At 52.9% G+C, this 27,923-nt stretch overlaps 2 protein-coding genes across 2 annotated transcripts; one reads left to right on the top strand and one right to left on the bottom strand.

Annotated features, from left to right (window-relative positions):
- Positions 1–469: 469 nt before the first annotated feature.
- Drc5 (dynein regulatory complex subunit 5) lies at positions 470–26,097 on the top strand. Its single transcript, XM_005318863.4, has 6 exons — positions 470–670; positions 3,074–3,122; positions 9,089–9,518; positions 10,535–11,103; positions 16,088–16,537; positions 18,432–26,097. Exons 3-6 carry the CDS (start codon positions 9,182–9,184, stop codon positions 18,639–18,641), a joined length of 1,566 nt encoding a protein of 521 aa, XP_005318920.2. The 5' UTR covers positions 470–670; positions 3,074–3,122; positions 9,089–9,181; the 3' UTR covers positions 18,642–26,097.
- Tmem151b (transmembrane protein 151B) lies at positions 19,376–27,795 on the bottom strand. Its single transcript, XM_078019946.1, has 4 exons — positions 27,776–27,795; positions 27,424–27,678; positions 24,539–24,979; positions 19,376–23,380 (listed from the first exon to the last, which is right to left on the bottom strand). Exons 2-4 carry the CDS (start codon positions 27,538–27,540, stop codon positions 22,253–22,255), a joined length of 1,686 nt encoding a protein of 561 aa, XP_077876072.1. The 5' UTR covers positions 27,541–27,678; positions 27,776–27,795; the 3' UTR covers positions 19,376–22,252.
- Positions 27,796–27,923: the final 128 nt, after the last annotated feature.

Consider the following 27,923-nt stretch of genomic DNA (forward strand, 5'->3'; position numbering starts at 1 on the left):
GGGGGGGGGGGGGGGGGGGGGGGGGGCCTGTTTACATCTTGGAGAAAGGTGTGGGTCTGCAGGAAGCCTTGAGGAAGCTCAGTGACTCCTGGGGGTGCCCAGAAAGAGCCTTCCCATCCTCGCTTTCCACCATGCTTTTCCTGATCCACCTCCCCGCCCGACCCCAACCTTTTCATACAACGGTATCCAGAGGCCAAAGCACCCATTGCAAGAGCTCTGCCGTCACCTCTCCACACAAAAAGTCCACCCATTCCCAAACTCGCCCCCAGAAGCACCAGGCCTCGCCCAAGGTCACGGAGCTCCCGCTACCAACCGCCCCACGCAGCCGATTCCCCAGGAAGCCCCAGGGCGACCAGCGAGCCGCGTGCCCGCCCGCAGGACCACCGTGGGGGCCGCCCCCTGCGCTCCCCACATCTCGCTCTTCGACGGCCGCACGGCCCGCCCCCTGGCGACGCAGGCGTCCCTAACGACCCTGCGGCCAGTGAGGGCGAGTGCCCGGCCTGCGGAGCTGGAGAGGGACCTCTGGGAGAGGGGACACCCACCCAGGGCTCCCCGATCGATCCTACGCACGGGAGCGGGGCCCAGAAGCCCCTGGGGCTCCAGCGCCCTCCTCACACACAGCCCATCGCCTCGGCCCCACACTTCCAGCAGCGGGGAAGCGCTGGTCCAGGTCGGCACGTACTGCTCTGTCCCCACCCTACCCGGGTCCCCTCGCGGGGATCCGCCCCTACTTCTCCGTCCTACGCCCTACCCCGTCACTATTTGCAAACTGGCCCCAAGGCCTGGGGTCCCCGTGAGGGGAGTGGGGAACTGTGGGAATAGGAGGGGGAAGGTGAGACATCGGGTAGGTGGCGAGGGACAGCATTCCTAAGTCCTGGGGCCCCAGTCCTCTTAGAAAGACTGTCCCTTCATCCCCAGCGGGAGGGCTGCAACCCTGCAGCTCCAGAAGCTTCCCTCCTGGTTTCCCTTGGTTACCGAAGAGAAGCCAGAGCCTCTTCACCCCAGGTAGGATGAGGGAGGGACCCGCTGGCCTTTGGAGCCAAGCTTCCCTACCGCGGTGTCTGAGGGAAGATGAGGATGAGGGATGGGGAGAGGAGCCTCCCCCTGGAGTCCTTTCTGAGACAACAGGCCTTAGTGAGCCCAAGCTGGGGGAGGGGTCCCAGAGCTTATGAACCCGCTGTTTCACTGAGACAAAGACCAAGCCTGGGCTCTGTCAGAGAAACTCTTTTTCCCTTCTTCTTGTGACTCCACAAACTGGGAATTCCCAACTGGGAATTCAGGAGTGACATCCTAAGGTGAGACATGGTGGCCATGAAAGAGGTCAAGGCAGGTGTGGGCCAAAGCCCAGGCCCCTGAAGAGGGCAATCCTCAGGGAATCCTGGTGTGAGGTTGTGGTGGGGTAGGGACTAAGAAGGCAGAGGACGCTGAGCAGGAAGAGCCACAGGGGCTCTAGCAGGCAGGCCATCACAGCTGGGGCACCTCCAGGGGCTGATAGAGGGCTGGACACCTCTGTTTCTAGTTCAGAGGAAGGGATGCAAGGACAGTTGAGGACCAGGGTGTGAGGAGCCAGGTGAGGAAGCTCCCCCACAATGTCATCTACTTCCCATTTGGGCAGTGGGAAGAACCTCTGCCTGGAGCGGTTGAATTTACCTGGGGACTTGAGAAACGACAGAGAAGGTCCAAGACTTCCCCTGTGAGGAGAGAATGTGCTAGAGACTGAGGCATCGACTCCCCGGTCTGTGAGGAACAAGGGCCCTGCATGAGTCATGGGGCGGGAGAGTCAAAAGAGGCAGGCAGGGTTCCAGCTTGGGGGAGGCTTCAGAGTCCAGCAGTGAATGGAGACAAGGAGGCCTGGGCTGCCTAGGTCAGCACCTAAGTGGGTAACCCTGGGTTCCATGCTAGTGACGAGAACTCGTGAGCTAGAGAAGGCGGGAGGCCAACAGGGCAAGTGCTGTCAATCACCAGGTTGGGATCAATCCAGCACCTCATGGGAGGAGAGGGAGCACTGGACAGACAGAAATTCAGACCTCAGCCCTCACTATCTAGGGGACAGCAAATAACTGAAACTTTCTGAGCTTTAGTTTCATTTGTGAAATGGAGATGATAGTGTTTTAATAATAACAATCCTCTGTAATATATTTGAGGAGTGAATAAATTACATAGGTGAGGCATCTGGCATCTTTGTCATAGTATCCACACGTGCCCCCAGTGCTGTTTCTTGGCCTGGCACTCTGAAATGTCACACACACACATTAACTGCTTAGTCCTCTAGATAATCCCATGAAGGGAAGTGTTGCCACCTCCATTTTACAGATAAAGAAACTGAGGCTTAGTGGGGTTAAATGTCCCACAGATGCAAGGGACAGAGTAGGGATGTGATTTGAGGCCCAGCATCCGAACTTTGGGCCAGTTGTGTGCTCCTGCATGCTATTAAGTACCTACAATTCAAAAAATGATGGTTCTATCTAGATAAGGATATGGTTTCCAGAACAAGCCATCAAAAAACTGGGGTAGTACTTTTGTTTCCTGTGCTTACGCATGTTAAGAATGGACCCTTGAGGTTATGACCTAGTGTGTCCCTTTGTGATTTCGGGATCCTGACTAAGGACATATTCTAAGGACAAAGAGTGGGGGCCTGGAGAGGGTTGGCCTTTCCCCAGGGATCATGGTCCTGGGTTGGCAGTGCTTGATGTTGGAGACTTCAATACATGAAGCCCACCTTGCCTGTGAGGCAGGCCCCAGAGAAAGATGAAAGTCCACAGCACACCCCCCACCCTCCTCTCTCCTCCTCCAAGGGCATCCCTTAGATGGGGACACCAACTGTGCCCCAAGAGCCACCCTGCTGGTAGCTCTGACCTCTCTGGAATGTCAGAGAGGATTCCTGCCCAGAGTCAGGAACATGCTTCCAGGCTTCACTCTGGGATCCCCTGACTGCCCCAGAGGCTCCCTAAGGAGATGAGGCTCCAGAGAGGAACTTGAGCCCTTTCGGGGACTGTCCTCTCCTCTGGGGACCTTGAACTCTCTGGGTTTCCCCCTAGGCCCTCAACTAATGGGTGTCTATCCATCCCTGCAGGCTCCCAGGGAAGACAGTGCTGCTCACTGACACCCTCAGCTGCAGACTGGTGAGTCCAGGCCAGACTGAGGCCAACCTGTGAAGTAGGTGGCTATGGCAGGCCTCCCGCCTCCAGCTCCTGTGGTCCCTCCACCATTCTCCTCTCGGTGGGACATTCCCTTCCCCTTTTCTAATGGGGCTCTGAAATTCATTCACACTGAGATGTAGATTTTTTTTTTTTTTGGCAGTACTAGGGATCAGAGAGGTAGCTCTTATATAAACATGGATGTCCCTCTTATTGTATATGTTACATAGAATGTGCCACTCTCCTGGGTGTCCTAGAGCCAGTCATTCCCTGTTCTGCCATCAGTGTCTTCTGTAAAATGAGGATGAAGTTACCACCCCGCCTGCATCCTGGGATGGTGGAAGACTCAGATCTGAGTTCCCGAGGGACCTTGTAACTGTCGGGTGCTGAACAGCTGTGGGTTGCTGATACCGCCTCAGGCTGGCAGAGCTTGGATGTGACAGTGACAGTGCAGCGTGTTGTGTGATGTGGAGAGGAAGGGGTCCCAGGAGTTAGACATTTGGTCCCTCTCTGCTCCCCCACTGAACTATTTCATCTACCAATTTAGGACTTTTTTTCCCATCGTTTCATTCACCAAATTGTGAGCTTAGCAAAAGACAGGACCCCCTGGTCACAGAAGCCCAACTCTTAGCGACTGCAAAGAAGACTGCCAAGTTAGGTCTGAGAGCTGCAGGAACTGTGAGGAACCAGGCCGTTCTGGGTGCCTTGGGGACAGAGATGGGGACTGAAGTTCTGGTGCCCTGGACCCACCCTTCCTTTCTGCTGCCTCCCCCAGGCTTCCTTCCCTCCTGCTCCAGCAGCGGGGGCTCCAGATCCTTCAAGGACATGTCCTTCTGGCTGCCTCCACTTGGACAAATCCTAAGAAGGGCTCTGATTGGCTGGCATCAGGCAGCCAGCCCAGAACCAATTGCTCTGGCCAATAGGAATCTCCTCTTGGTCAGAATCTATTCTTAGAAGCAAGTGGGACAGCCAATAGCAGCTCCCCCATGGCAGGCCTGGCTGGGTGAGGGACGGGAGACAAAGGAGTAGGAAGCAGCCCCACACCTTGAGGAGCTGGGTCTGGCCTGGGTGTGGGGAGAGAGGGTAGGCAACTTGTCACTGAAGGGACACAGGTTCTGGGAGGCTGGGGCTCTGACAAAAGCTCTGACTAGAAAGTCTGGGGGGAAAGATGCTGGGGTTCAGATTCTGTGAACCATGAATAGTCTTCTTCCTGGATCAAGGTGGCAGGAACAGTGTTTTAGGCCCAGGGAACAGCCTGAGCAAAGGCAGGGAAGTGTGAAGTAGCCCACAGCGTCCCAGATACCGAGAGGAGTTTATTGCCAGGTGTGGAGGTGCACTTCTGTAATCCCAACGACACTGGAGACTGAGGCAGGAGGATGGAAAGTTTGAGGTCAGCCTGGGCAACTTATCTCAAAATAAAAAACAAAAGGGGCTGCAGGTGTAGCTCAGTGGTACAGTGTCCCTGGGTTGGGTCCCAGTACCAACAGGAAAAAAACAAAAAAGAGTTTATTTCAGAGAGCACCCACTAGTCAGTTGTGCAGGGAGGAGCTGAGGAGGCTGACTTCCGCCCATGTGCAGCATGAAACACCAAAGGCCTTACACAGAGACCTGGGTCAGGGTTAGATGTAAGAGCACCAGCCAGAGGCCAGGTGCCCAACAGCTGAAGTTATGATGTGTTGGACAAGGAGTCCCTGAGCAGAGGCAGCAGCAGGAAAGGCTCAGAGGTGCTGGTGCTGGAGGTGAGGTAGAGTCAGCAACCAGAGGTGGGGCCTGCAGGAGGCTGGCGCCCAGTTCTGCTATCTAGATGGATGGAACCTGAAGGAGCTGGGAAGCTTTCCTGCCTGAGCCTGGGAACTCAGAGGAGGGATGTGAGCTGGGACCCGGAACAGGAGTGAGGATGGCAGAACCCTGAGGGCCCTCAGCCTGGGAGGGGGGCGGGCAGAGCGCCAGAAACCTGTGATGGAGACTTCTGAAGTGAACTGTCAGAGCAGTGGGAGGGCCAGGTGGTGGTGACCAAGGGCAGGGGGCAGATACCTGGCCTGCCGAGGCAGGAGCTGCGCTTCATGCTGTCTTCACAAGAGCCACATCAGGACAAGGAGTTGGTTTTGCTCATTAACCTTTTAAGTATATTTTTGTTTGCTCTATTGTTAGTTTTTTAAAAAGATTTTTAAGCTGGGCACAGTGTTGCACACCTGTAATCCCAGTGGCTCAGGAGGCTGAGGCAGGAGGATCGAAAGTTTGAGGCCAGTTTCAGCAATTTATCCATGCCCTAAGCAACTACTTAATGAGACCCTTTCTCTAAATAAAACATAGAAAGGACTTGGGGTGCTGGTGTTGTGGCTCAGTGGTAGAGTGTTTGCCTGGCATGCATGGGGTACTGGGTTCGATCCTCAACACCACATAAAAATAAAATAAAGACATTGTGTCCACCTGAAACTAAAAAATAAATATTAAAAAAAAAAAAGGACTGGGATGTGGCTCAGTGGTTAAGCACCCTTGGGTTCAATCTCTAGTAACAAATATATGTATACATATATATTTTGGGTTTTTTTTAATATTTATTTTTTAGGTGTAGATTGGCACAACACAATGCCTTTATTTGTATGTGGTGCTGAGGATTGAATCCAGGTCCCACCCGTGCTAGGTGAGTGCTCTACCGCTGAGCCACAATCCCAGCCCATGTATACATATATTTTTAAAAAATATTTGGAAACATTTAAAAACTAAAATCTTGCTTCGAAAAATCCTCTGTGTCTGATAATAAGGTATTCTGCCAAAAATTTTCATAAAGTCTAATTTTTAGAAGAGTTGATTAAGTGAAAATTATTATGCAGTTAATGTCTTCAACATTTGCCTTAAAATGACATTAGACCCGTGGCCTTGCTGTTTCTGTAAACACGGAAGGTGGCAGGGCCTATTTCTATTCCAGCCCTGCAGGTGGCAGCCTCCCAGAGTCAGGCTCCGCCCCTTCCTTCTGAAGAGTTGGCCAGGGCCCTGGGGAGCCTTGGTGGGTCCCTTGCCTCACGCCACAGCAGGGGCAGACTATAGCCCCCCAACAGCAGCGAGAGTTGTCTGGACCAGGCCTTAGGAAAAGCTGCCCATTCCTGAGAGAGTGGGCTACAGGCCGTAAGCCTAGGGCTGTCCTGTCCCCAAGGGCATCTCACCTGGCCCAGGTAGGATTCCTCGAGGTGTGTCCCCCCCCCAAGGAAGGAGCAAGGCCTGCCTCCCAGAATAGTGAGGCCGGGTGGCATTGTGAGTAATGACAGATGCACCTCCCCCAAGACAATGCCCACAAGTAGCCCCGGTGCTTCCTCTGCCCAGCCCAGTCCTGCTTGGCTGAGAAGTGTCCCAGACAAGGGGAAGGGCAGAATGTTTTAAACTAGAACCTTAGAAAGAGCCCAGGAGTCCAGATGCAGGGCTGGCAGTGGCGGGGCTGACCTGTTAACCTGTCACCTCTGACTCCCTTCCATTACCTATCTCCTGCTTGCATCTAGCCCCCAACACCACCACTGCCCCTTGTCCTTCATCTCTCCCTGGAAATAGAAAAGGGCACTCATTCAAAGGTGCCAGGTCAGCATCCCTGCCTTCCATAGTATCTCTAACACCCCTCCAGCACCCTTTTCAATTTTCATCAATATTCAGCAAGTATTATCACAGAGGAATCTCTACAGTAGTCTTCTTAGGAAGATATTAGTATCCCATTTTACAGATAAGGAAAACTGAAGTTCAGATAGGGTAAGTAACTTGGCCAAGGTTACACAGCAACCAGCAAAGCCAGAAATGCAAAGTCAGACCCCTGCCTCCACACAACACCTGCTTCCAGCCCCACCCTCTGTCTGAGAAGCCATTAGCCAAAAGGCTGGATGGACCCAATCTGGAAATTTGCATTTGATCTGCATGAGGGGTGTCACAATGCATAAATATCTTCCCTACACTGGCCCTGTCCCCAACCCCCTCTCAGCCAGGCTTTTCCTCCTTGAGATGCCTGGCAGGCTTGGGGAGCACCATCTGGTTCCTCCCTCTGCCAAGGACGCGTTTGTTGGATCAGAATGTTCCTTCCCGCCGGACGCTGCACAGTGCACTGGGTCAGGGCGCCACCGGAGGGGGAACTGCCCCAGGAGCAGCCAGCGCTGGGGCAGCCGGTCTCCATCTGCAGGTCTCAGGACAGGGGCGCCCCGCAGCAAGGTTGGAGGAGTGGGCGCACGCCTTCTGTCTTCAGCCCCAGATTTAGCTGCCTTCTCCCCTCCCACGCCAGCCCACTGCTGTCTGGAGAACCAGAAGACTGGGCGGAGGCTGAAGGGAGGGGCCAGAGCTGGAGCCCCTGGCAGGGAGGAGGTGGAGAGCCTGGCGGCCTGGGCAGGCGTGTGTGCGGCTCCTCTCTCCTGTCTCAACCCGCCCTGCCGGGCCCTCAACAGTCTCAGACACTCAGTGCTCCTATGGAGTATCAGATTCTGAAAACTGGGTATAAAAACAATGGGGGGGGGTGTGCCAGGGATTGAACTCAGGGGCACTTGACCACTGAGCCACACCCCAGCCCTATTTTGTATTTTATTTAGAGACACGGTCTCACTGAGTTGCCTAGCCCCTTGCTGTTGCTGAGGCTGGCTTTGAACTTGTGATCCTCCTGCCTCAGCCTCCCAAGCCACTGGGATTACAAGCATGCACCACAGCACGGGCTAAAAACATATTTTTAATAGTTTTGTTGATTACATATTTAAATGGCAAAATTGTGGACATACTGATTTAAATGCAAGATTAATTTCACCTTTTTTTTAAACTTTTTTTTTTTTTTTGCCATGCTGTGGATAGTAGGCAAGCACTCAACCACTGAGCTACACCTCCAACCCTCTTATGGACATAATATCTTTATTTTGTTTATTTATCTTTTATGTAGTGCTGAGGATCGAACCTAGGGCCTCACATTGTGTGAGGCAAGCGCTCTGCCACTGAGCCACAACCTCAGCCCAGCCCTCTTTACTTTTTGAATAGGGGTATTAGAAAATTTAAAATAGCAAACATGGCTTGCATTTGGGGTCACCTTGTTTTTCTGTTGGTCATACTATTCTCAGCCCAGTCCTCAGGGTCAGGCAGTTACTATTCTTTCTGTGCAATGTTTAATGCACAGAGCTGTTCTGAACTAAGTGGTTCTTTTGCAGACCTCCGTCTTTTAGCAATACACACTGAATCCCCGCACCTTCGGAGGCACAGTACATGTAGGGTTCAGGTTATGAACTTAATAAAATGAATTCATTATTTATAAACTGTGTGACGTTGAACAAATCAATTAGCTTCTCTGTACCTCAGTTTCTCATCAGAATCATGGGGAAAATACAAGTACCTATACCTAGAAAACTTTTGTAAGGATGAATTAATATACATTAAAAAACTGAAGCTGGGCACAGTGTCACACACCTGTAATCCCAGCAGCTCAGGAGGCTGAGGCAGGAGGATCACAAATTCAAAGGCAGCCTTAGCAACTTAGCAAGGCCCTAAGCAACTCAGCAAGACCCTGACTCTAAATAAAATGTATTTTAAAAGGGGGTGCTAGGATTTGGCTCAGTGGATAAGAGCCCCTGGGTTCAATCCCCTGTACCAAAAAAAAAAAAAAAGAGTGGGTGTATAGCAATGACTGTAATTCCTGTGTAACTATTATTATCTAAAAATTTGGGCTGCTCCTTGCTACAGTTCCATGTATTAGACAATATACAATACCTCTTTGTATTATTTTATTCACTCCTCCAAATAATCCTATTGGTCCTGTAACCCTTATTTCACAGGGTAAAATTTCATTTAACCTCTCTGAAACTCAGAGAGGTCCAGTAATTGGCCCAAGGCCACACTGGGATTTATACCTGGATCTACTCCACTCCAGACCCTGACAGCTAAGCACCACTCTGCTGAGATCCTCCAAAGTAACACCTGTACCCCTCCCTCCCATTCTTTTGCTCTAGGTCCCCATCTGAACCAAGGACCGGCCAGTCTGAGAAGTTTCCTGTTGCAAGGTCACCAAGGGGCTTTGTGTTCCTTCCTTGCCACGCCCCAGCATGCAGGGCACCCTAACACCACCATTAGTGTCCGTCCCCAGCCAGTCTACATCCTCCAACCAGGGCCCGCCGCCCACTGCAAGCCAGATTTCAAACGTAGGCCCACAGCCTTCGAAGACCTTGTCCCCCTCAGGCCCACAGCCTTCGAAGACCGTGTCCTCCTCAGGACCACAGCCTTCGAAGACCGTGTCCTCCTCAGGCCCACTCCCAGCAAAGAGCAAGCCCACAAATGTGCGTCACATGCGCCGGATCATCGCTGAGGATGCTGAGTGGTCACTGGCCATTGTGCCCCTCCTCACAGAGCTCTGCATTCAGCACATCATCAAGAACTTCGAGAGTGAGCCTGCCCAGCTTGGGCTTGGGAGGGCAGGAGCAGACCAGGAGGGAGGCAGGAGTGGAGGCTTCCTGGTGTGGAGACCCCCAGAAGCAAGGTCCTGGGGCAGTCTGCACCCGCTGGTAGCATCCTCCTAGCTGTTGGGCACTTCCCTTTCACCAGGCACCCAGACAATATCTGGTGCTGCCTCACTTTCGGGCCCCACCAGACTCCCACCCACACAGCAGCACCCCCACCCCCTCCACAGCAACCACCCCCCCACACAGCAAACCCCCACCCCTGCGTCCTTTCCCAGTCTTGTCCACACTCTCCAGCAAAACCTGACCTGAACCAAATTCACCTCCTCCTCTGGAAGGCCCTCCCTGGTTAACCCCTCCTCCCAGATGGAGTCTCCCATGGTTTGTGTGGGTTCCTCCTCATTTGTTCTGTACCCTCTGATCCCAAAATTTTAATCTTTTCCAAAGAGGACTGCCAGCCCCTCCCATAGCAGGGGGGCTCTCTGAGGACAGGAGCATCATTTGCCTCCAGCAACTACTGCCACCTGGCCTCATTTACTGTGGCCCTCTGCTGGCTGGAATGTCAACTCTGAGGGGGAGGGGCTTCATCATGTTTATATTTCCAGCGCTTAGAAAGTGTCTGGCACATAGTAGGTACTAAAGCAAATATATTTGCTTTCAAATAAATGAATCAGGTCAGACTGGGAGTCAGGAGTTATCTCCTCCATCTGAAGAGGTTGTCATGGAGGATTGGAGTGGAGATTTATCCTGGACCTGGGTTCCCTGAGCCCAGATACTGAGCTGTCCAGCTGCAGGCAGGGAATATTCTCGGGCTGTGACTTCTCATCTCCCCTCCCATTGAGCCTCCTAGAGCAAAGGCTGTCCCTCCTTTCGGAGTGGAGCTCCCCAAGGGCAAAGAGGGTCTTTCCTTTCCTCAGTGCCCCCAGGAAAGCCAACCCCAGGGAACCATGTTGTCATATCCCCAACACTGAGACCCCTGTTTTCCTTCCTCTACTCCCCAAGAAAACCCTATCCTGAAGCAGCTGCTCCCAGAGCACCAGCAGAAGGTCTTGAACCACCTGTCCCCTGATCTGCCGCTGGCTGTGACCGCCAACTTGATCGAGGATGAGAACTACTGGCGTCGCTGCTGCACCAAGCGCTGGCCTGTGTGCCACGTGTCCAAGCATGGCGGCAGCTGGAAACACATGTTCTTCGAGAGGCACTTGGAGAACTTGCTGAAGCACTTCATCCCGGGTACCACGGACCCCAGCGTCATCCTCGACTTGCTGCCCCTCTGCAGGAACTACGTGCGCAGGATCCGTGTGGATCAGTTCCTTCCACCCGTGCAGCTCCCAACCTCGCCGCTGACCCGGGAGCCGTCCGAGTCGGAAAGCGAGGTGGAGTCGGAGGAGCCCACCATGGACCACTACCAGCTGGGCGATCTGGTGGCCGGCCTGATCCACCTGGAGGAGCTGGACCTGGTGTACGGCGTCAAAGACTGTGGCATGAACTTCGAGTGGAACCTCTTCCTTTTCACCTACCGAGACTGTCACTCCTTGGCGGCCACCATCAAGGCATGCCACACCCTTAAGGTACCACCTGCCCCCTGCGTAGCCCCACCTCCTCTCCCCAGTGTCTTCCGGATTCCCTCCTCTCCCTTCTCTACTACCATCTGCTTCTTCCCAGTTTTATTTTTTTTCCCATACATCCACCTAGGAGTTTGGGGGGCATTTGCTGGGGTGCTGGGGATTGGACCCAGGGCCTCAGGCAGGCATGCTAAGCACAGGCTCAGACCCCCAGACCCAGACTTGACTGTTTTTTAAAATGCATCTTGCACCAAGCGACTAGTTTCAGGGTATGTAGATGAAGGAGACTCAGTTCGCCAGCCAGTTAGTCATCCTACAAACATCTGCGCTCCAGACCCTGTCCCAGGTGCTGAAGATCCAGAGAGCAAAATTATACTATTTGTACCCTCTGCAGCTAACAGTCTGGAGGGATGAATGGCACTAATGAGCAATCATATAAATGTAAAATTGTAACTAGACGAACCGTTGCCAAATTTAGCGATTAGAAATACAGGATGTCCAGTTAAATCTGAATTTCAGAAAAATAACAAATTTTTTAGAAGCTATGTCCCAAATATTCCATGGGACATACTCGTTCATCTGAAATTTAAACTGAACGGGGCATCCTGTTTTAGTGCTTTTTGTTTGCCTTGTTTGTTTGTTTGTTGGACTGTTGGACTGTTAGAAATCAAACCCAAGGTCTCTTGCCCACTAAACACCTGCTCTACCACTGAGCTACCCCCACCGGGCCATCTTGTATTGCCTCTGGCAACCCTAAACTGGGATGAAATGTATGCTTTTTAAAAAAAAAAAAGGCATTCTTAAAAAAAAATCTTTATTTATTTATTTATTTATTTATGCGGTGCTGAGGATTGAACCCTGTGCCTCACACATGCTAGGCAAGTGCTCTATCACTGAGCTACAGCCCCAGCCCACAGAAAAGACATTCTTATGAGAGATTATAAAAGGGACATTTGACCTTGTTCAGGAAGGCTACCCTGAGAAAATGTCACTTGTGTAGAGATTATAAGGAAGAGTGGGAGTTATAGTCTTGAGGAAAGAGACAAGCTCACTCCGGGCAGAGGGAGCAGCACATACAGGCCCCTGGGCATGGTCAATATAGCTAATTCCAGGGCCTGAAGAGAAGGCCCTGTGGCTGGAGCCATGAATATGGGGGAACAGGGATGGGGTAAAGAGAGAGCCAATCAGTGGCTGGAATCACTGGGGGAAGAAAGCCTTGTCAAGGAATCTATCTTTATCCTGAGGAGCTCTGGGGCACCATCTGGATCAGTCAGCTTTCTGTTGCTATACCAAAATATCTGAGGCTGGGTACTTTATGAAGAAAAGAGGTGGAGGCTGAGGATATAGCTCAGTGGTTGAGTGCTTGCCTGGCATGCATGGGGGTGGGGAAAAAGTGTATTGGGTTCACAATTTTGGTGGCTGAAGGGTCCATACAGCATGACACCACCCCTTGTTTTTCCTCTCCACAATGTGGTAGAGAAGCAGAAAAGGAAACAGGTAAGGAAGAAACCAAGCGCATGGGGTGGTCTCACTTTATAACAACCTGCTCTTATGGGGTCCCAGGAGAACTACATTAATCTCTTCTGAGGGAAGCACTCTCGGTGACCCCACCACCATCCACTAGGCTCCGCCTCCTAAAGGTTCACTACACTAGTGATGAAGTCTCCAACACAATGAGGACAAACCATAGCACTATCTGAGGGTGTCAGTCTAAAGGATGCTCATGTTATTGGATCGTACCTATGAAAAGATGACCATGTTTGGGAAGGAGAATGGGAAGGGCAACAGTGGACATGGCAGGTGACCTGGGAGACCACTGCCAAACACAGATGAAATGAGGGTAGTTTGAACCATGGAAGTGTCTGCAGAGGTGGGGAGATTCAAGAGGTACGTAGGCAGTATGATCAATAGGGCTAGGGTTAGGGTTAGGGTTAGGGTTAGGTCTCGCTGGCCTCAGAAGGATGTAGAAGAGAAGGAAGCAGCAGGAGACATCAAGGATTCTCGCTCCTGAGACCAGATGGTTGGAGGGGGCTGCAGGCAGAGACAGGGGATCCGGGACCCCTGTCTTGAGGGGGACCCCTGTTTTGAGTTCCAGTGTGAGACATCCTAGAGCAGGGGTCATCTTGTTAGTTGGATAGAGGGTCCGACACTCAGCTGAGGAGTCTGAATTGAACATGGAAACGGGTGCCGTGTTCTCAACATGGCTGGTGAAGGCCTGCATTTGGATGGAGTCTCATAAGGGAGAACCAAGCGTGAGGAAAGGAGAGACTTGGCATGTGGTGTTGACGGCAAGAGCTTGCAGGCAGGTAGAGGGGGAGATGGCATTGTGTCACGGAGCGACAGAGGCACGTGTTTCAAGTAGAGGGAATGAGCAATGGGGTAGGGTGCAGCCAAGGACTGGCCTTTGCAAACCTGGACGTCCCTGAGAGGAGGTTCAGAGGCGTTCCAGGAGCACAAGCTGTGAGCGTGGTTCATGGGGAGAGTGGGAAGTGAGAAAGGGGGCAGCTGAGACCAGCTTCTTGGAGAACTCCACTGGGAAGCAGAGATGAGGAGAGCGGTGATAGATGAGGGCTTTGGGTTTTCTTAAGAAACTTGCATGTTTAGAATGAAAGCAAGGCCCCATCCACCTGCATTAAAAGGGGAAAATGCAGAAGAAAGGTACCAGTAGGACTGTGTAACTACAAGTCCCACCATTGTGTGTGTGCAACTATAATGCACCAATTTAAAAAAAGTAGAAAAAATTAAAAAGATAGTTTTAGAGGAAGAATAAGGAAGAGGAGGAGAAAAAGAAGGGGAGGAGGGGGAGAGGGAAGAGGAAGAGTTTAGGCAGCTGAGGATGGAGGATAGCAAGTTTGAGGCTAGCCTCAGCAAATTAGTGAGGCCCTAAACAATTTAAAAACAGCTGGAGGACCAGGCAAGGTGGCGAATGCCTGTAATCCCAGCGGCTTGGGAGGCTGAGGCAGGAGGATCACAAATTCAAAGCCAGCCTCAGCAACAGCGAGGTGCTAAACAACTCAGTGAGATCCTGAGGATGTGGCTCAGGTTGAGTGCCCCTGAGTTCAATCCTTGGTACCCCCCCCAAAAAAAAAAAAAAAAAAAACAGCTGGCGGGGGAGAAGTCCAGGTCCATGGATCAGGGAAAATTCTGAAAAGGCAAGAACAGTGGGACCTAGCACTGATGTGAGGCAGTTGGCCTTGGGCAGTGGAAATGAGGATGTGGTGAGGAGCAGTGGGTGTGTGTTTGATATCAGATATAGGATCCCATTTAGTTGCTGAGAAGTCAGGAGAGTCCACAAGTTGAAAGGGAGTTCTGTAGGGAGGCCCCTTGGAGTCTGAGGTTGGAAAAGGTTAAAATAGTTATTGTAGCCAGGCACGATGGTGCATGCTTGCAATTCCAGGGGTTTAGAAGGCTGAGGATGGAGGACAGCAAGTTCAAGGTCAGCCTCAGCAATTTATTGAGGCCTGAGCAACTCAAAAACATCTGGGCTGTAGCTCAGTGGTAAAACGCCCCTAGGTTCAGTCCCCTGGTACCTAATAATAATAATAATAACAACAACAATAATTGTTGTAAAGCTGGGTATGGTGACTTATGCCTGTAACCCAGGAACTCAAGAGGCTGAGGCAGGAGGATCACGAATTCAAGGCCAGCTTGGGCAACTTATTGAGATCTTGTCTCAAAATGAAAAGTGCTGGGGATGCAACTCAATGGTAGAGAGCCTCTGGGTTCAATCCCTGGTACCAAGCAATATTTATAAGTAAAATAAAATAAAATAATCATTGTAGATTATGAGAGAGTTTGTTGTCCAGAGAAGTAAAGTTGCATAGGTACACAGCACTGAAGGCCTGCTGGTGGAGCCAGTGATACCAATCAGTCCCATCAGGTGACATTTTCCATTCTGTTTGTTGACTGGGCACAGGCATGCAGAAAATAGAGAGCGAGGCTGATCCAGATTCCGGGCTTCATCAGGTAAATGCAATAAAAATACAAGAGGATTTTAACCAAGCTTTAACCTGGCTAAGAGGGCAGTAAAGGAAGGAAAGAATTAAAAGGTAGAGAGAGAGAGGCCAGCCACAGAGAAGTCTGAAGGGAGACAGAGGATAGGGACCAGCCAGTGGGAAGCAGAGGGTGGGGCTCCTATCCACAACATTCATAATATTATCCCCACCATCTTCCTTTTATTTTTTATTTTTTTATTGATTAAAAAAATAAGCAACAGCAGAATGCATTACAATTCTTATTACACAAATACAGAACAATTTTTTATATCTCTGGTTGTACCTTTTATTTTTTCATTCCATTATTTAGTGTTTCTCACCCTCCCTTCCCACTTCCTGTCTCCCCAGCTAACCTCTTTCAAGAGTTCCTGTCCTTAGGGTTGGCAGTGTAGTTCAATGGTAGAGCATGTGTCTAGCAAGAGCCAGGCCCTAAGTTCCATTCCCAGCAGTAAAACAAAACAAAGCAGCTCAGCCGTGGTGCCGCCTGTAATCCCAGCAGCTCGAAGGCTGAGGCAGGAGGGACTATGAGTTCAAAGCCAGCCTGAGCAATTTAGCAAAGCCCTAAGCAACTTAGTGAGACCCTGTCTCTAACTAAAATGTAAGAAAGGGCTGGGGACGTGGATCAGTGCTTAAGAGCCCCTGGATTCAATCCCCAGTACCCCCCCACACACAAAAAAAATGAAAATTAACAAAGGGATGGGGATTAAAAAGGGAGGATGGGGATGTAGCTCAGTGGTAGAGCACCAGTAGGTTCAATCCCCAGTATTGGGAAAAATTAAAAAAAAGGAATAACATGTCCCTCTGCCACCTACCACCAATTCTGTACCACTAGGTAGACCTGTCCTGTCCAAGAACCAGCTGGGTGGCCAATACCAGTGGAACAGAGTCTCAAACCTCCTCGTAACTACCTTTGGTACCTTCTCTACCTGCAAAAGCGGGGCAGGTGGGCAGCCTGCCCTGTTGGCAGGTGCTATAGACCCTCCACCTACCCGCAGATCTTCAGGCTGACTCGAAGCAAGGTGGATGATGAGAAGGCCCGCATCCTGATCCGCAGCCTGCTTGACCACCCAGCCCTCAGGGAGCTGGACCTGTCGCACAACCTCATTGGGGACCGTGGTGCACGTGCTGCTGCAAAGCTGCTCAGCCACAGCCGCCTGCGCGTGCTTAACCTGGCCAACAACCAAGTGCGTGGGCCGGGCGCACAGTCGTTGGCTCACGCCCTGGCGCACAACACCAACCTCATTTCCCTCAACCTACGCCTCAACTGCCTGGAAGATGAGGGCGGCCAGGCACTTGCCCATGCCTTGCAGACCAACAAGTGCCTTACCACACTGAACCTTGGTGGCAATGAGTTGTCGGAGCCCACAGCCACGCTCCTCGCCCAGGTGCTTGCCATCAACACCACGCTCACCAGCATTAACCTGTCCTGCAACCACATCGGGCTGGTGAGTCCTCTCTTTTGGGGCAGGCAGAGGGTGAGTGTGGAATCCACTTACCATGGGAAACCTAGCACAGTGGTGCAGGCCTGTAATCCTAGCAACTCAGGAGGCTGAGGTAAGAGGATTACAAGTTCAAGGCCAGCCTCAGCAACACGGCTAGGCCCTAAGCAATTTAGCAAGACCCTGTCTCTAAAAAATATGAAAGGCTGGGGTGATAAAGCAACCCTGGGTTGCCTTTATCACTAAAAAGACAAAACAAAACCCAACTGCCATGGGACCCTTGCAGGACAAGTATCGAGAGGTTATAGATGGGGGCTGGTGGTATGACTCAGTGGTGGGGCATTTGCCTAGCATGAATGAGGCTCTGGTTTGATCCCCAGCACTGCAAAAAAAAAAAAAAAAAAAAAGAAAAGAAAAAGAAAGAAAAAGAAGAAGAAGAAATCACAGCTTGAATTACTACACTCTGCACTGAATATGCATACATACTATGCTATAATATATGCATATGCAATAATATTCAATATTTTTCCTTTAATCTTTAAATCTATATAATCAAATGGGGGGTTGTTTTGTTTTGTTTTGTTTTTTGCTCTGTTTTGACAAAGCTGGGGTTCAAGCCTACCACTATATTTCCAACCCAGCCTGAGTCCTTTCTGACAGTGCTTCTCAAACTTCCTTGACCAAGTCCTGGAATAAGAAATACAAGTTACAGGGCTGGGGTTGTGGCTCAGTGATAGAGTGCTTTCCTGGCACATGTGAGGCACTAGGTTTGATCTTCAGCACCACATAAAAAATAAATACATAAAAATAAAGGTATTGAGTCATGTACAACTAAAAAAATATTTTAAAAATATGCAAGTTACATCCAGGTTTGGTGACACATGCCTGTAACTTCAGTGACTTGGGAGGCTGAGGCAGGAGGATTGCAAATTTCAGGTCAGTCTCAGCAACTCAGCTAGACTCTGATTCAAAATAAAAATTGAAAAAGGACTAGAGATATATATAGCTCAGCATCTCTGGATTTAATCCCCAGTACCAAAAAGAAAGTGGAAATTCAAGTTTCGTGAACACCCAGTGGACATGCACAAAAACATAATATCATTGAAATTCATATTTACTGTCTGTGATTTACCCTATTTTCCTTTAGATTCTATTTTATTTATTTTTTAAAATGCTTCTGTGACCCATTAAATTGACTTCACAACACACTATTGGGATACAACCACAGAACAGCAATATTCCACCTCCCAAGGTGTCATTCTTTCATATGAACCTTCCATGAGAACAACCTTGCACTCTCGCCCACTATGCCTGTCAGGCATGCACCATGTGCACCATAGATATGCTCTTGGCTGCAAGTAACAGAAAACTGAGCCAGGAAGTGACTTAAACAGGAGGAATATTTAGGATCTCACATAACCAGAAGCCCCAGATCCTGGAGCTGACAAATCCCTCCATTCAGTGCCTCTGCTTTGCCCAACCCAGTCCCATGGCCATGGCCTCTCTGATGCTCCCAAGATGGCAGCTGAAGTTTTAACATCTCATATGGGGACATGCCCAGAGGCAGTAAAGGGGAGAGCACTGTTCCTCTCTCCTTTTTTTATTTTTGTCACCCTGCCCAACTTCCCCCTCACATCTCCCTAGACAGAATAGTCCCACATGTCCAAGACCTACCCAGATGCTAGACATCCAAGTTTTTCAAATCACTGAGACTGAAAAATAAATTTAGGGATCTTGACCACCATTTTTCAGGTAGAATGGGACCGAACGGGTCAGCATGCATAGATAGGTTAAGTATGGCTTTGTGAAATTGTTTCAGTTATATCCATATTAAAATATGTGTGTGCATGTGATCCTGGGTGATGATGAAAATGACCCTTCCCTTTTCCTACTGTCCCAGGATGGTGGCAAGCAGCTCCTGGAAGGCATGTCAGACAACAAGACCCTCCTGGAATTTGACCTCCGCCTATCAGATGTAGCCCAGGAGAGCGAGTACCTCATTGGCCAGGCCCTCTGTGCCAACCGGGAAGCTGCCCGTCAGCGGACCTTGAATCCTGGCTATTTGACGTCTCCCATCATTGCCAATGACCCTGATCATTCTGTGGAATAAGAGGGGGGACAGGGACCTGACTTGGGTCATTACCTCAGCTCCATCCAGAATTTCATGCTTTTGCTGGGCACTCTGCTGCAGATGTCACAGTGGTTCAGAGGAAGGGGGAGGGGAGACCAATCCTTGAAGTGAGTGATAGAGGGTCATAGGCAAACTGATGGGAGGTGGGGAGGGGAACTGGGATAGAGAAAGAAGAGGTATAAAGCAGACACCTAGTTTGGGGACCCAGAAAAAGGATTACTGGACCCCACGAATAACCAACTCCTTCCAGCAATAGGTAAGGCAGAGAGGACTCTGAGGACTGTGCCTGATTAGATTTTCTCCTGTGAGGGCTGCCCACCTCCCTGGCTCACCACTCCCATATTCCTCTCTGCTGCGCAGACCCGTAACCTTCAAGTACATACACACATTCTCTCCCTCTTCCTCTCTCTCACTCTCTCCTTTTCCCTCTCCTTCTCTCTCCCCTCTGGCTACAGCAGAATCATGTCTGGCTCTTTCTGCCACCTTCCTGTTGCCTGATTCTATAAGGTCGGGTTCTATAGGTCACACCATCCCCTAATCCCCAACTCTCAACTTGAGAAGGGGACAATGGGTGACAGGAGCTCAGACCTCCCTTGAGTAGGCAATCAGAGAATGACTGCTGGTGAAGTGTGATATTACTCCTGCCATCCACCCCAGGGAGCTTCTTGCAGGAGAAAGGAGATAGGGAAGGAGCGCACACTGGGAAAGAGAGGTCAGTGAGTCATCCGCAACTTTATTATCCACCAGTTTGATTTGTACAATCTTTGCGCTTGGATATCCACAACAGAAAGGCCACAGTGTGATGCACCCAATTGACAGAGACCTGTCTTCTCCCCAGCCAGGCCCAGCCCACCCCACAAGCCCTTGTCCCCAGGACCATGGAGCCTTCCAGGTGCTCTCCATGAATCCCCAGTACTCTGTGGCTGCCCAACCTGGGACCAAACCCACAGGAATCACATCAGCCCATGGGGCCACAAGAGGATCTGACTGATGGATTCAGGCTGAGCTTCATCCTCCATTCTCTTTGAGCTGAGTGGCCCAGAGCCTCCAAATCCATGTCCCCATAGGGCGGGCCATGGGCTCTAACCACAATCCAGGAGTGCCTGCCTTCTAACAAACAGGCGCTGAACAGAGCACCAAAGGGGGCTTGGGAGTGACTGCAGCATGTGCCTGTCTGGGCCACCTAAAGTCCTTCCATGCCTGACACCCTCTGACAGTTCCGGAGTGCAAACGTGTAGGTGTGAGGGTAGGTGTGTGTGTAGCCACAGCTGCTAGCAGAGGTTCTAATTAGAGAAACAAGAACATTCAGTGTAAAGTTTAATTTTAGAGATTAATTAATTTTCTGGTTTTCGTTTTCCCTGGCAATCAATAAAGTCACCAAGAAAATAGACCAAAGAATTGGTTTCTCTCTAAGTCTGTGCGTGTGTGGGAGCTGAGTCTGTGTGAGAAGACCTAGGCAGAAATGGTCCATTCAGGGGAAAAGTATAACAGGGCTCCTCTTCCCATCTTCTGAGGCCAGGCTGTGGTCTCAGGACTGGGCCTGAGGGAGGAGCCAAGTACCTCCAGCCTTGGAGCCACAAGGTGGCCAGGATGACCCCATATGAGGACAGGACATCCATGTGCCAGGCCAAGAACTGGGGCCTGAGGCCACAACTCACCACCTGTACCTCACAGATGTCCATTCAGAGGAAAAGAGGGTGTTCCTGCTTCCAGATCCCTGAGAAGCACAGACTCAGGGTCCAGGCAGGTTTCATACTGGCAGGCAGGTGAACATTGATGCCCAGGAAAACTCAGTGGGCAGCTGTTCCCTTCTGCCCAAACCTCTCCCTCTCTGACATCCCCTCCCTCCTCACTCAGCTATCTATGTAATTGGAAAGTTCAACTCCTTAATGAGCCATGGGCTATGATGTCTCCACAATTTGTCCATTCCCTCCACCCCCATTTCCTCCTGGGAAGGAGGGAAAGGGAGCCAGGGTGATGTTGCATAGGTGGAGGCCACACCCCTCTATAGGGCAGGCCTGGCTGGGCTGGAAGAATATGGGAGAGACTGGAGGTGGAGATCTGATGGCTGAGGCAAAGCAAGAAGCAGCAGGGGTGGGCCGTGCCTGGGTGGCCCCAGGGAATCCTGTCTAGGCTGAAAAGTGAGCTCAACCCTGGGATGCTAAATCTGCCGGGAAAACCTTAGCCAGGGCAGTTGGGAGGGCATGGGTTGTACAAGACATGCACACTGACACACACTGGAGTGGAAGAGCACAGGGGGAGAGAAGTTGGTGTCAGAGCTTTAGGGGAACAGGACAGGAGGCCAGCGCCTTAGGGCAGTGGCAGGATGCCCTTCCGAAGACCCTGGAACACACAGCAGGGCTTCAGCTTGTGGGATAGAGGAAGATGGAGTGGTCAGGCAAGATTCAGAGAATTCCTGCCTCTAACTCTGCCACTGGAATTGAGTATTTCTCCAGCTGGGACTTATGACACCATCCTCAGCCCCAGAGAGGTGTGTAAAAGGGGCAAGCACATTCCACTCCTCCGCATGGTTCTGGGGGAGGAAAGGGCTGCCACCCAGGCACCCCTATCTTTAGAGGTCCTTTCACTGTACCCTCGGCTGCCCTCTGCTCTTTAATTCTTCTGCTTGACACACAAGTATCTCGTGGTCTCTCCACTTAGTCACTCACCCTGGCCAGCTCTAATGAGTATTGCCAGGGTGGCACCTGAGTCTCTCTAAAGGGAGCACCCGCCCAGAACCCAGGTGAGGAGGTTGCTGCTGGGAGGCTGCGGGAGTTTCCAGAGAGGACTGAGACGTTCTGCCCTCTATGGCTCCCCTCCCCTCCCCCCTGCACCCTGGCAACAGCTCTTCAGAGCCAGGGATGAGTGACGTAGGTGTGGTGAGCACAGTCCCTCCAGGATCTGGCTCCTGGGGCTCAGTGAGATAAACAACAGCGGAGGGAGTGGCAGAAAGGAAACCCCAAGCTTTGGGGCCAGCGCCAAGAAAAGGACAGCAACATTTCCACGACGTGGAGATGGAGTATTGGGGCTGCCACCTGGCCCTGGCCTCAGACCCGCTGAATTCATTAGCTGGTTGGAAGCCAGCCCTCGGGTTCACCAAACCACCGCCCCCTCAATAGAGGCCTCAGTGGGGCCATGAAACGGAAGAAGGAAAGCCCCAACTGCCCTTCCCCGCAGCCTCTACACCTCCCAGCTGCACTGCCAGAGCTGCTCCCTTGAGAGGAGGCCCAACAGCACAGTTGCCAAATAACAGTCAGGAGACCCGTTGACAGGCTGGACGGGAAATCTCGAATGTGCGTGTAGGAGGAGGAGGCATCTCCTTAGGAACTTGAGTGGGGCTGGAAGAGCGACTCTGCCCAGGTGGGTGGGATTTCAGAAGAGGTGCTGATCCCCTCCCACCCTGCTGTCTCTTTGTAGAGGGAAGGCAGGGGTCTCAGTCCCACCTGGGACGGTCTGGGCGCTCTCCCTTTACCCGCTTCCCGCTGTAACCCGCCCAGCCTCAGTCATCGTGTCTCCCCCTGCTGCACGCAGGGAGCCCAGGCGGCAAGGGGCAGGAGGGAGGACATTGTGGGCCTCTCCAGGGCTGGAGGTCACAGTGAGGTCTCCACGCAGGAGCCGTGGCGGTGCAGCGGCCGATGGCTGTGGCCCAGACACCCCTCCTGCCTGTGGACGATGAGGACTGGAAAGTAGAGGGCGTCGTGATAGGGCGGCGGCGGGCCAGCCTCCTCCTCGTCGTCGTCTTCGTCGTCCCCCATGCTGGCCTGGCTCGACAGCCGCGTCTGCTCCGTGGGGCAGCTCGCTTCGTTGACGCTCCCGCTCCGGCTGCGCCACAGACAGCTGCGTCGGGAACCGTAGAGACGGCCGAGCGAGAAGCGACTGCCCCCGCAGCCCGCGCCTCCGCCGGGCCCAGGGCCGGCCCGCGGGCTGGCGCATATGCTCAGCGCGCTGCGTGAGAAGATGGACGAGCTGCTGACCGCGCGCTGGCAGTGCTCGCAGCTGCGCCGGTATGGGGCCACTCCCGCCGCGCCCGGGCCGCCTACCCCGCCGTAGCGGCAGGTGGGCGCGAAGCCACCGCCCGCCGCCCCGCTGCAGCGCGTGCCCAGCCCCGCCAGGTCCATGAGCACCGCCTCCGAGTAGCTGGGCACTAGCTGCTGGTTGGAGCGAATGTGCCATTCAAGCTCCGTGCTGTCCACCGTGTTGACGCGCGGCAGGCGGTGGGTAAGCGGGGGCAGGAGCTCGTCGCTGGGGCTGAGGCCGCCGCCAGCGCTGCTAGCCGAGCCCGGGCCCTCCAGACCGAAGAGCTTCTCCACGTGGTAGTGCGCGTAGGCCGTGCGGTACTCAGCCAGCACGCGAAGGGGCCACGACAGCGTGAGTAGCGCCGCAGCCCAGAAGGCCGACGAGCAGGCGTACCAGGGCGGCCTGGTTGGGTCCGGGAAGGCCACCATGAACTCTCGAAAGTCCACGTTCTTGAGGTGCATGCCCTCGCGCGCCTCCATATAGTCGTCCAGGCCCTCGTTCTCCGCAAAGAAGCGCGCGCGCTGGCACAGGTAGGCGTTCTCAGCCTCCACGCTGGCAAAGCTGAAGCACTTGGTGAAGCGCAGCCTCGTAGCGGGCGCGCCCTCCAGCCCCACCAGCGCCTTAGACACGTCTCGGACGCCACAGCGCGCATAGTCGAACTCGGCCTCTGCTACATGCGTGTTGACACGCTCGTGGTAGACCTGCAGCACGGGGAGGCGGCTGGAGTCCCCAAGAGCCGGTGCCACGGTGCCCTCCTCTATCTGCTCCTGCTGGCCCTCCCGACCACCCGTTTGTCCCATTGCTGTTCTTGTTGCCTGGTCCATCCCTAAGCCTGTCCCGTTTTAAGCAGCGGCAGGAGCAGGGAGATCTTACCGTCTTGGCTATGGAAACACTGAGCTCTTTGCTTAATCAGTGAGTTAAGAGATGAGATTGGACTACAGTCAACCCTCCCTGACTGCATTCAGTAAGCTCTGCTTCCTCTTGATCCCTGGTTTGTCTGATCCTTTTCTCACTGCCTGCGCTGCTCCTCACCACCACAAGCTGCCTCCCCGTCTTCATTTTTACATGTGTTTCCAAATGGGTATCCAAAGGAGCCCGGGAAGAACCCCTCTGTCACTAGGCTCCCCATTCTGGCCTTACTTATCACTCAACCTCCTTCTTTCCTCTCATAGGTCCCAGGCTTTTGTCTACTCATCCCAATTCTGAAACAGAGGTCACCAGCACCACAACTCCTCCAGGACCTCACAAGGTCTAATTCTCAAAGTGGTGATTGTTTTGTGGACTCTCCATAAATTCCCCCACACCATCCTCTGGGATGAGTAGCACCTGGGAATCCAAGCACCTGGTTTTGAGTCTATCACTCGGGAGTTGCAAACCTTGGGCCAGTTTCTAAGCTTAGGTCTCCTTACCTGTGAAAGAGAACTCAGTGGCAGTCACCTCACTGAACAGGTGAGCACATGCTGTGAGACTGGACCTGTGAAGTCATCTGTAGCCAATAAGCACTGAATAGTATAAACCTTGGAACAGACAGCTTGGGGCTGACTCCCATCTCGTCCACATGCTAGCTAAGTGACCTTGAACAAGTTATTTAAGCTCATGGGGTCTTGGCCTCCTCATCTGTAAGATGGGGACATACCTTCCTCATAGACTTGCTCTGAGTATTAAAAAAATGCTTTAATATTTGTAAAGTACTCAGAGCCTGGCTCTTTCTGCGTTTGCTATTATTAAGTTATTCTTACCACCCTCTTATTGCAGCACCCATTTGAGCTCACAGCTGCCTTGTGCTCTTTCACACACAGGTGCAAGTCTGAGCACCCTCTCCCATCTTGAATGGTCTGCTCTCCCCTCCAGCCTCTCACCTGGGTAGTAGTGTAGGCATCTCCGTTGCGGTATCTGGTGACCTGACGGGTTCGACGGACATAGTGATAGCTGATGGCCTTCCACCAGATGCAGGGTGTGGCCTGCTGCATGCGGCCCACACGCTCCCGCACGCTGCTCACATCAACACGGTGCTGCAGCTCATGGCGAGCTTGGCAGTGCCAACACTCCACCAGGTAGACGGCGTACAACATGAGCAGGAAGGCCAGGGGGATGTAGACATAGCCGTTGGAGCAGGGGCTGTCATGGTACATGAGGCTGTTGCCCTGGTAGGCGCTGCTGAAGGTGAGGCGGGTCACTGTGGTGACATGGCACCAGGCCACTGCCCCCAGGCAGCCGTACATGAGCAGCGAGAGCAGGAGGCACTTCCAGTGGGACTCACGGCAGAGGGACTTTGTGAAAGAGGGCTGGATGGGACGCTGCTGCTCAGATGGGCAGGGAGGGGGTCAAGATGAGTGGGAAGTCAGACAGAGTGGCAGGACCCAGCAAAGAGATGGATGTAGGAATGGAGGGGAAGAGACCAGCATCAGAGACACAGACAAGGGTGTAGGGAGAAAACATAAGACCGAAATGGGAACCACAGACCAGAGATAAACACAGAAGTGATCCAGAGAGAGCCACAAGGACAGTAAAAGGGACCAGAATGCCAATACAGGAAAGTGTGGAGAGACACCCCAAGAGGCAGAGAGGGATCAAAACCAGAAATGGAGGCCCAGGAAGCAAAGACACAGATGGATAGGATGGCACCCAGAGAGAGAGAGTGCAAAGACAGACACAAAGATGGTAATGAAACAGGAGGAGGTGTGGATGGGGAAGAAGGGAGGACAGACAGATAGGCATCAGCAAAGGTAGGACGCCAGCCTAGACCCCTTCCAGGTGTTCCAGGAAAGGGGGGAGGGACCCACGTCACCACCTACTTATCAGGTGGGGGCCCTGACTTTTTTTGGGGTGTATTGGGGATTGAACTCAGGGGCACTCGACCACTGAGCCACATCCCCAGCCCTATTTTGTATTTTATTTAGAGACAGAGTCTCAATGGGTTGCTTAGCACCTCGTTTTTGCTGAAGCTGGTCTTGAACTCTCAATCTTCCTGCCTCAGCCTCCCGAATCACTGGGATTACAGGCGTGTGCCACTGCACCCGGCTGGGCCCTTACTTCTTGCAGATATTTTCAGTCTAGGTTCTAGAGGAGCCACTCCCCTTTAACCAATCCAACTCCTTAACAATCAGTCTAATACTTCTTTGGAGGAGGATCCAGAAGAAAGCCCAGGCCCCCTTCTGGATTCCTCCAATGAGTCTTCCTGCTACACCCTATTATTGTTTCCCTCTGTTCTAGGATGAGAAGGAGGGGAAGGGGTCCCTAAGCAAAAGGCAGTCCAAAGGGAGGTATTCAAAAAGGCAGAGTTGGGGCCAGGGTTATGGCTCAGTGGTAGAGCACTTGCCTAGCATGCATGAGGCACTGGGTTTGATCCCTAGCACCACATGAAAATAAACAAATAAAATAAAGGTATTGTGTCCATCTACAACTAAAAAAAAAATTTTTTTTTTTTTTAAAGGCAGAGTCATGTGGCTAGGGAAAGAATGGGATCAGGGGATATGGGGCAGGAGTAGGAAGAAAGACATTTGAAACCCAGCCATTTGTCACAGAAAACAGTTTTTAGTGCTCCCTTAAAGCATTTGGCACATTCTGTCCCATGGTTGGCCCAGTGAGTTGTTTACATGTCTGAGCCTCCTCTAGACTGAGCACCCCTGAGGGCAGGGCCCATGCCTAATTCTTTGCATCCTGGATGCCTACCATGGTGCTGGCACTCAGCAGTCATGTAATATATGACCTCTTGCTGGAATCCTGACTTGTCCCTTCAGTTCTGCAGGCCTAACTTGGAGGCCAGCCAGGAAAAGGAAAAAAGGGGTGGAAAGAAAGAGCATAGTAACAAGCAGCAGGCCCTGGACTTAGTATGGACAGGTAGGTGGAATAGGAAATAGCACACAGCATGTACCTATAAGAGCACATACCTATGTGTGCCTTTTGGAAGCCTTGTCTCTGGGAGTGTGTGCATACGTGCACCTTTGTGCCAACCTGGCTATGTGCTTGTCCCAGTGTGGGCACAACCAGAAGGAGCTCTACCTATAGTTCTGTCCCTCTTGCTGAGCTCCTGGTCTAGTGCAGTGTGCATGTATGTGCATAAGTGTGCATGAGAGGCCCACGGTGGGGGGGGGGCTGCTTCTGGTAATTTCCTCAGTTTCTTTGTCTCCAGTTTCAGAAGACTACCCTATGGCCCTCAACTAGGGATATGCTTAGTACCAAGACTCTGAAGGATTCTTGAGCTTAGGGACCCCTAGGGAAAGGAGCAGAGGGTTGGGAGATAGGGTGCTCCCCACATACACATTCATACCCCTGTGACCCCAGGAGGTACAGCTTCCATACACATCTGAACTTCCCAGGGCCCTAGCCTAGGTAACCTCACCATTTCCCTAAGGTGCCTTCCTGACTCTGAAGCCCCTATAAAGTCCCCCTTCATGGCCATCAAGAGAGCATGCCCTCTGTAAGATAGGATCCCACCACCATGCTCACCCCACCCTGGGATAGCCTACTCCCCGGCTCCAGCCCCGGGGTCCGCGAGGCCCCGCCCCAGGCCCCTCCCACTGCCCAGGACCCCCTGGCCCCGCCCCCGGTGCGGCCCCCTCCTCGCCACCGCGGACAGCTCCGGCCGCCAGGTGGGGGCGGCGGCGCCGGACTGCGGCTGTGGCGGCCGGCTCGGGGTGCGGGGCGCCGGCCGCGCTGCGGCGGAACCGCGGGGGCCGCGCACGGCGGGGGGGATGGGGACCAGGCCGCGGCAGCGCCCGGGGAAGGGGCCGCTGGCTCTCACCTCCTCTCGGGCGGGGCCCTCGTCCGCCGCTGCCATGGGCTCCTCCGGGACCCCCGAGCCGCCACCGCCGCCGCCGCCGCCGGCGCTCTCTCCCGCGGCCGAGCCAGGGGGGGACATGGCGTAGAGGGGGCGCGTCGAGCTCAAGACCTCCCGGGGGGCTGCCAGGGGCTGGGGGCATCCTGCGCTGGCCCTGGGGAAGGGGTGGGAGGGGGCGGAGCCCTCACTGCTCCCCACCCCCCGACGGGGGGAGGGGGCCTGGAAAGGGCACCGGGGGTAAGGGGATGGGGGCCGGGGTTGGGGGGCAGGCTAGAGGGGCCGGGCTGGGGGGGCCGGGGCCGGGGGCGGGTGTCACCTTGAGGCCCTCGCGGCGCCGCTCCGCCTCCCGCCCGCTCCCGCCGCCGCCTTTTGTCTGAACGGAGCTGGAGCCAGCGCGCCCCCCCTCTTCCTCCCAGCGCAGCCCAGCCCCGCCCTCGGCCCCCCAAACTCCGCCTTCCTCAAGC

The sequence above is a fragment of the Ictidomys tridecemlineatus genome, chromosome 8, assembly GCF_052094955.1.
Source record: "Ictidomys tridecemlineatus isolate mIctTri1 chromosome 8, mIctTri1.hap1, whole genome shotgun sequence".
In the NCBI taxonomy this organism is placed as follows: Eukaryota; Metazoa; Chordata; class Mammalia; order Rodentia; family Sciuridae; genus Ictidomys; species Ictidomys tridecemlineatus.

Coding starts and splice junctions, on each gene's coding strand:
- Drc5 (XM_005318863.4), top strand. CDS start 9,182: ATGCAGGGCACCCTAACACCACCATTAGTGTCCGTCCCCAGCCAGTCT. Junction 9,519..10,534: donor CATCATCAAGAACTTCGAGA/GTGAGCCTGCCC, acceptor CTACTCCCCAAG/AAAACCCTATCCTGAAGCAG. Junction 11,104..16,087: donor AGGCATGCCACACCCTTAAG/GTACCACCTGCC, acceptor ACCTACCCGCAG/ATCTTCAGGCTGACTCGAAG.
- Tmem151b (XM_078019946.1), bottom strand. CDS start 27,540: ATGTCCCCCCCTGGCTCGGCCGCGGGAGAGAGCGCCGGCGGCGGCGGC. Junction 24,980..27,423: donor AGGGCCCCGCCCGAGAGGAG/GTGAGAGCCAGC, acceptor CCATCTGAGCAG/CAGCGTCCCATCCAGCCCTC. Junction 23,381..24,538: donor ATGCCTACACTACTACCCAG/GTGAGAGGCTGG, acceptor CCCGTGCTGCAG/GTCTACCACGAGCGTGTCAA.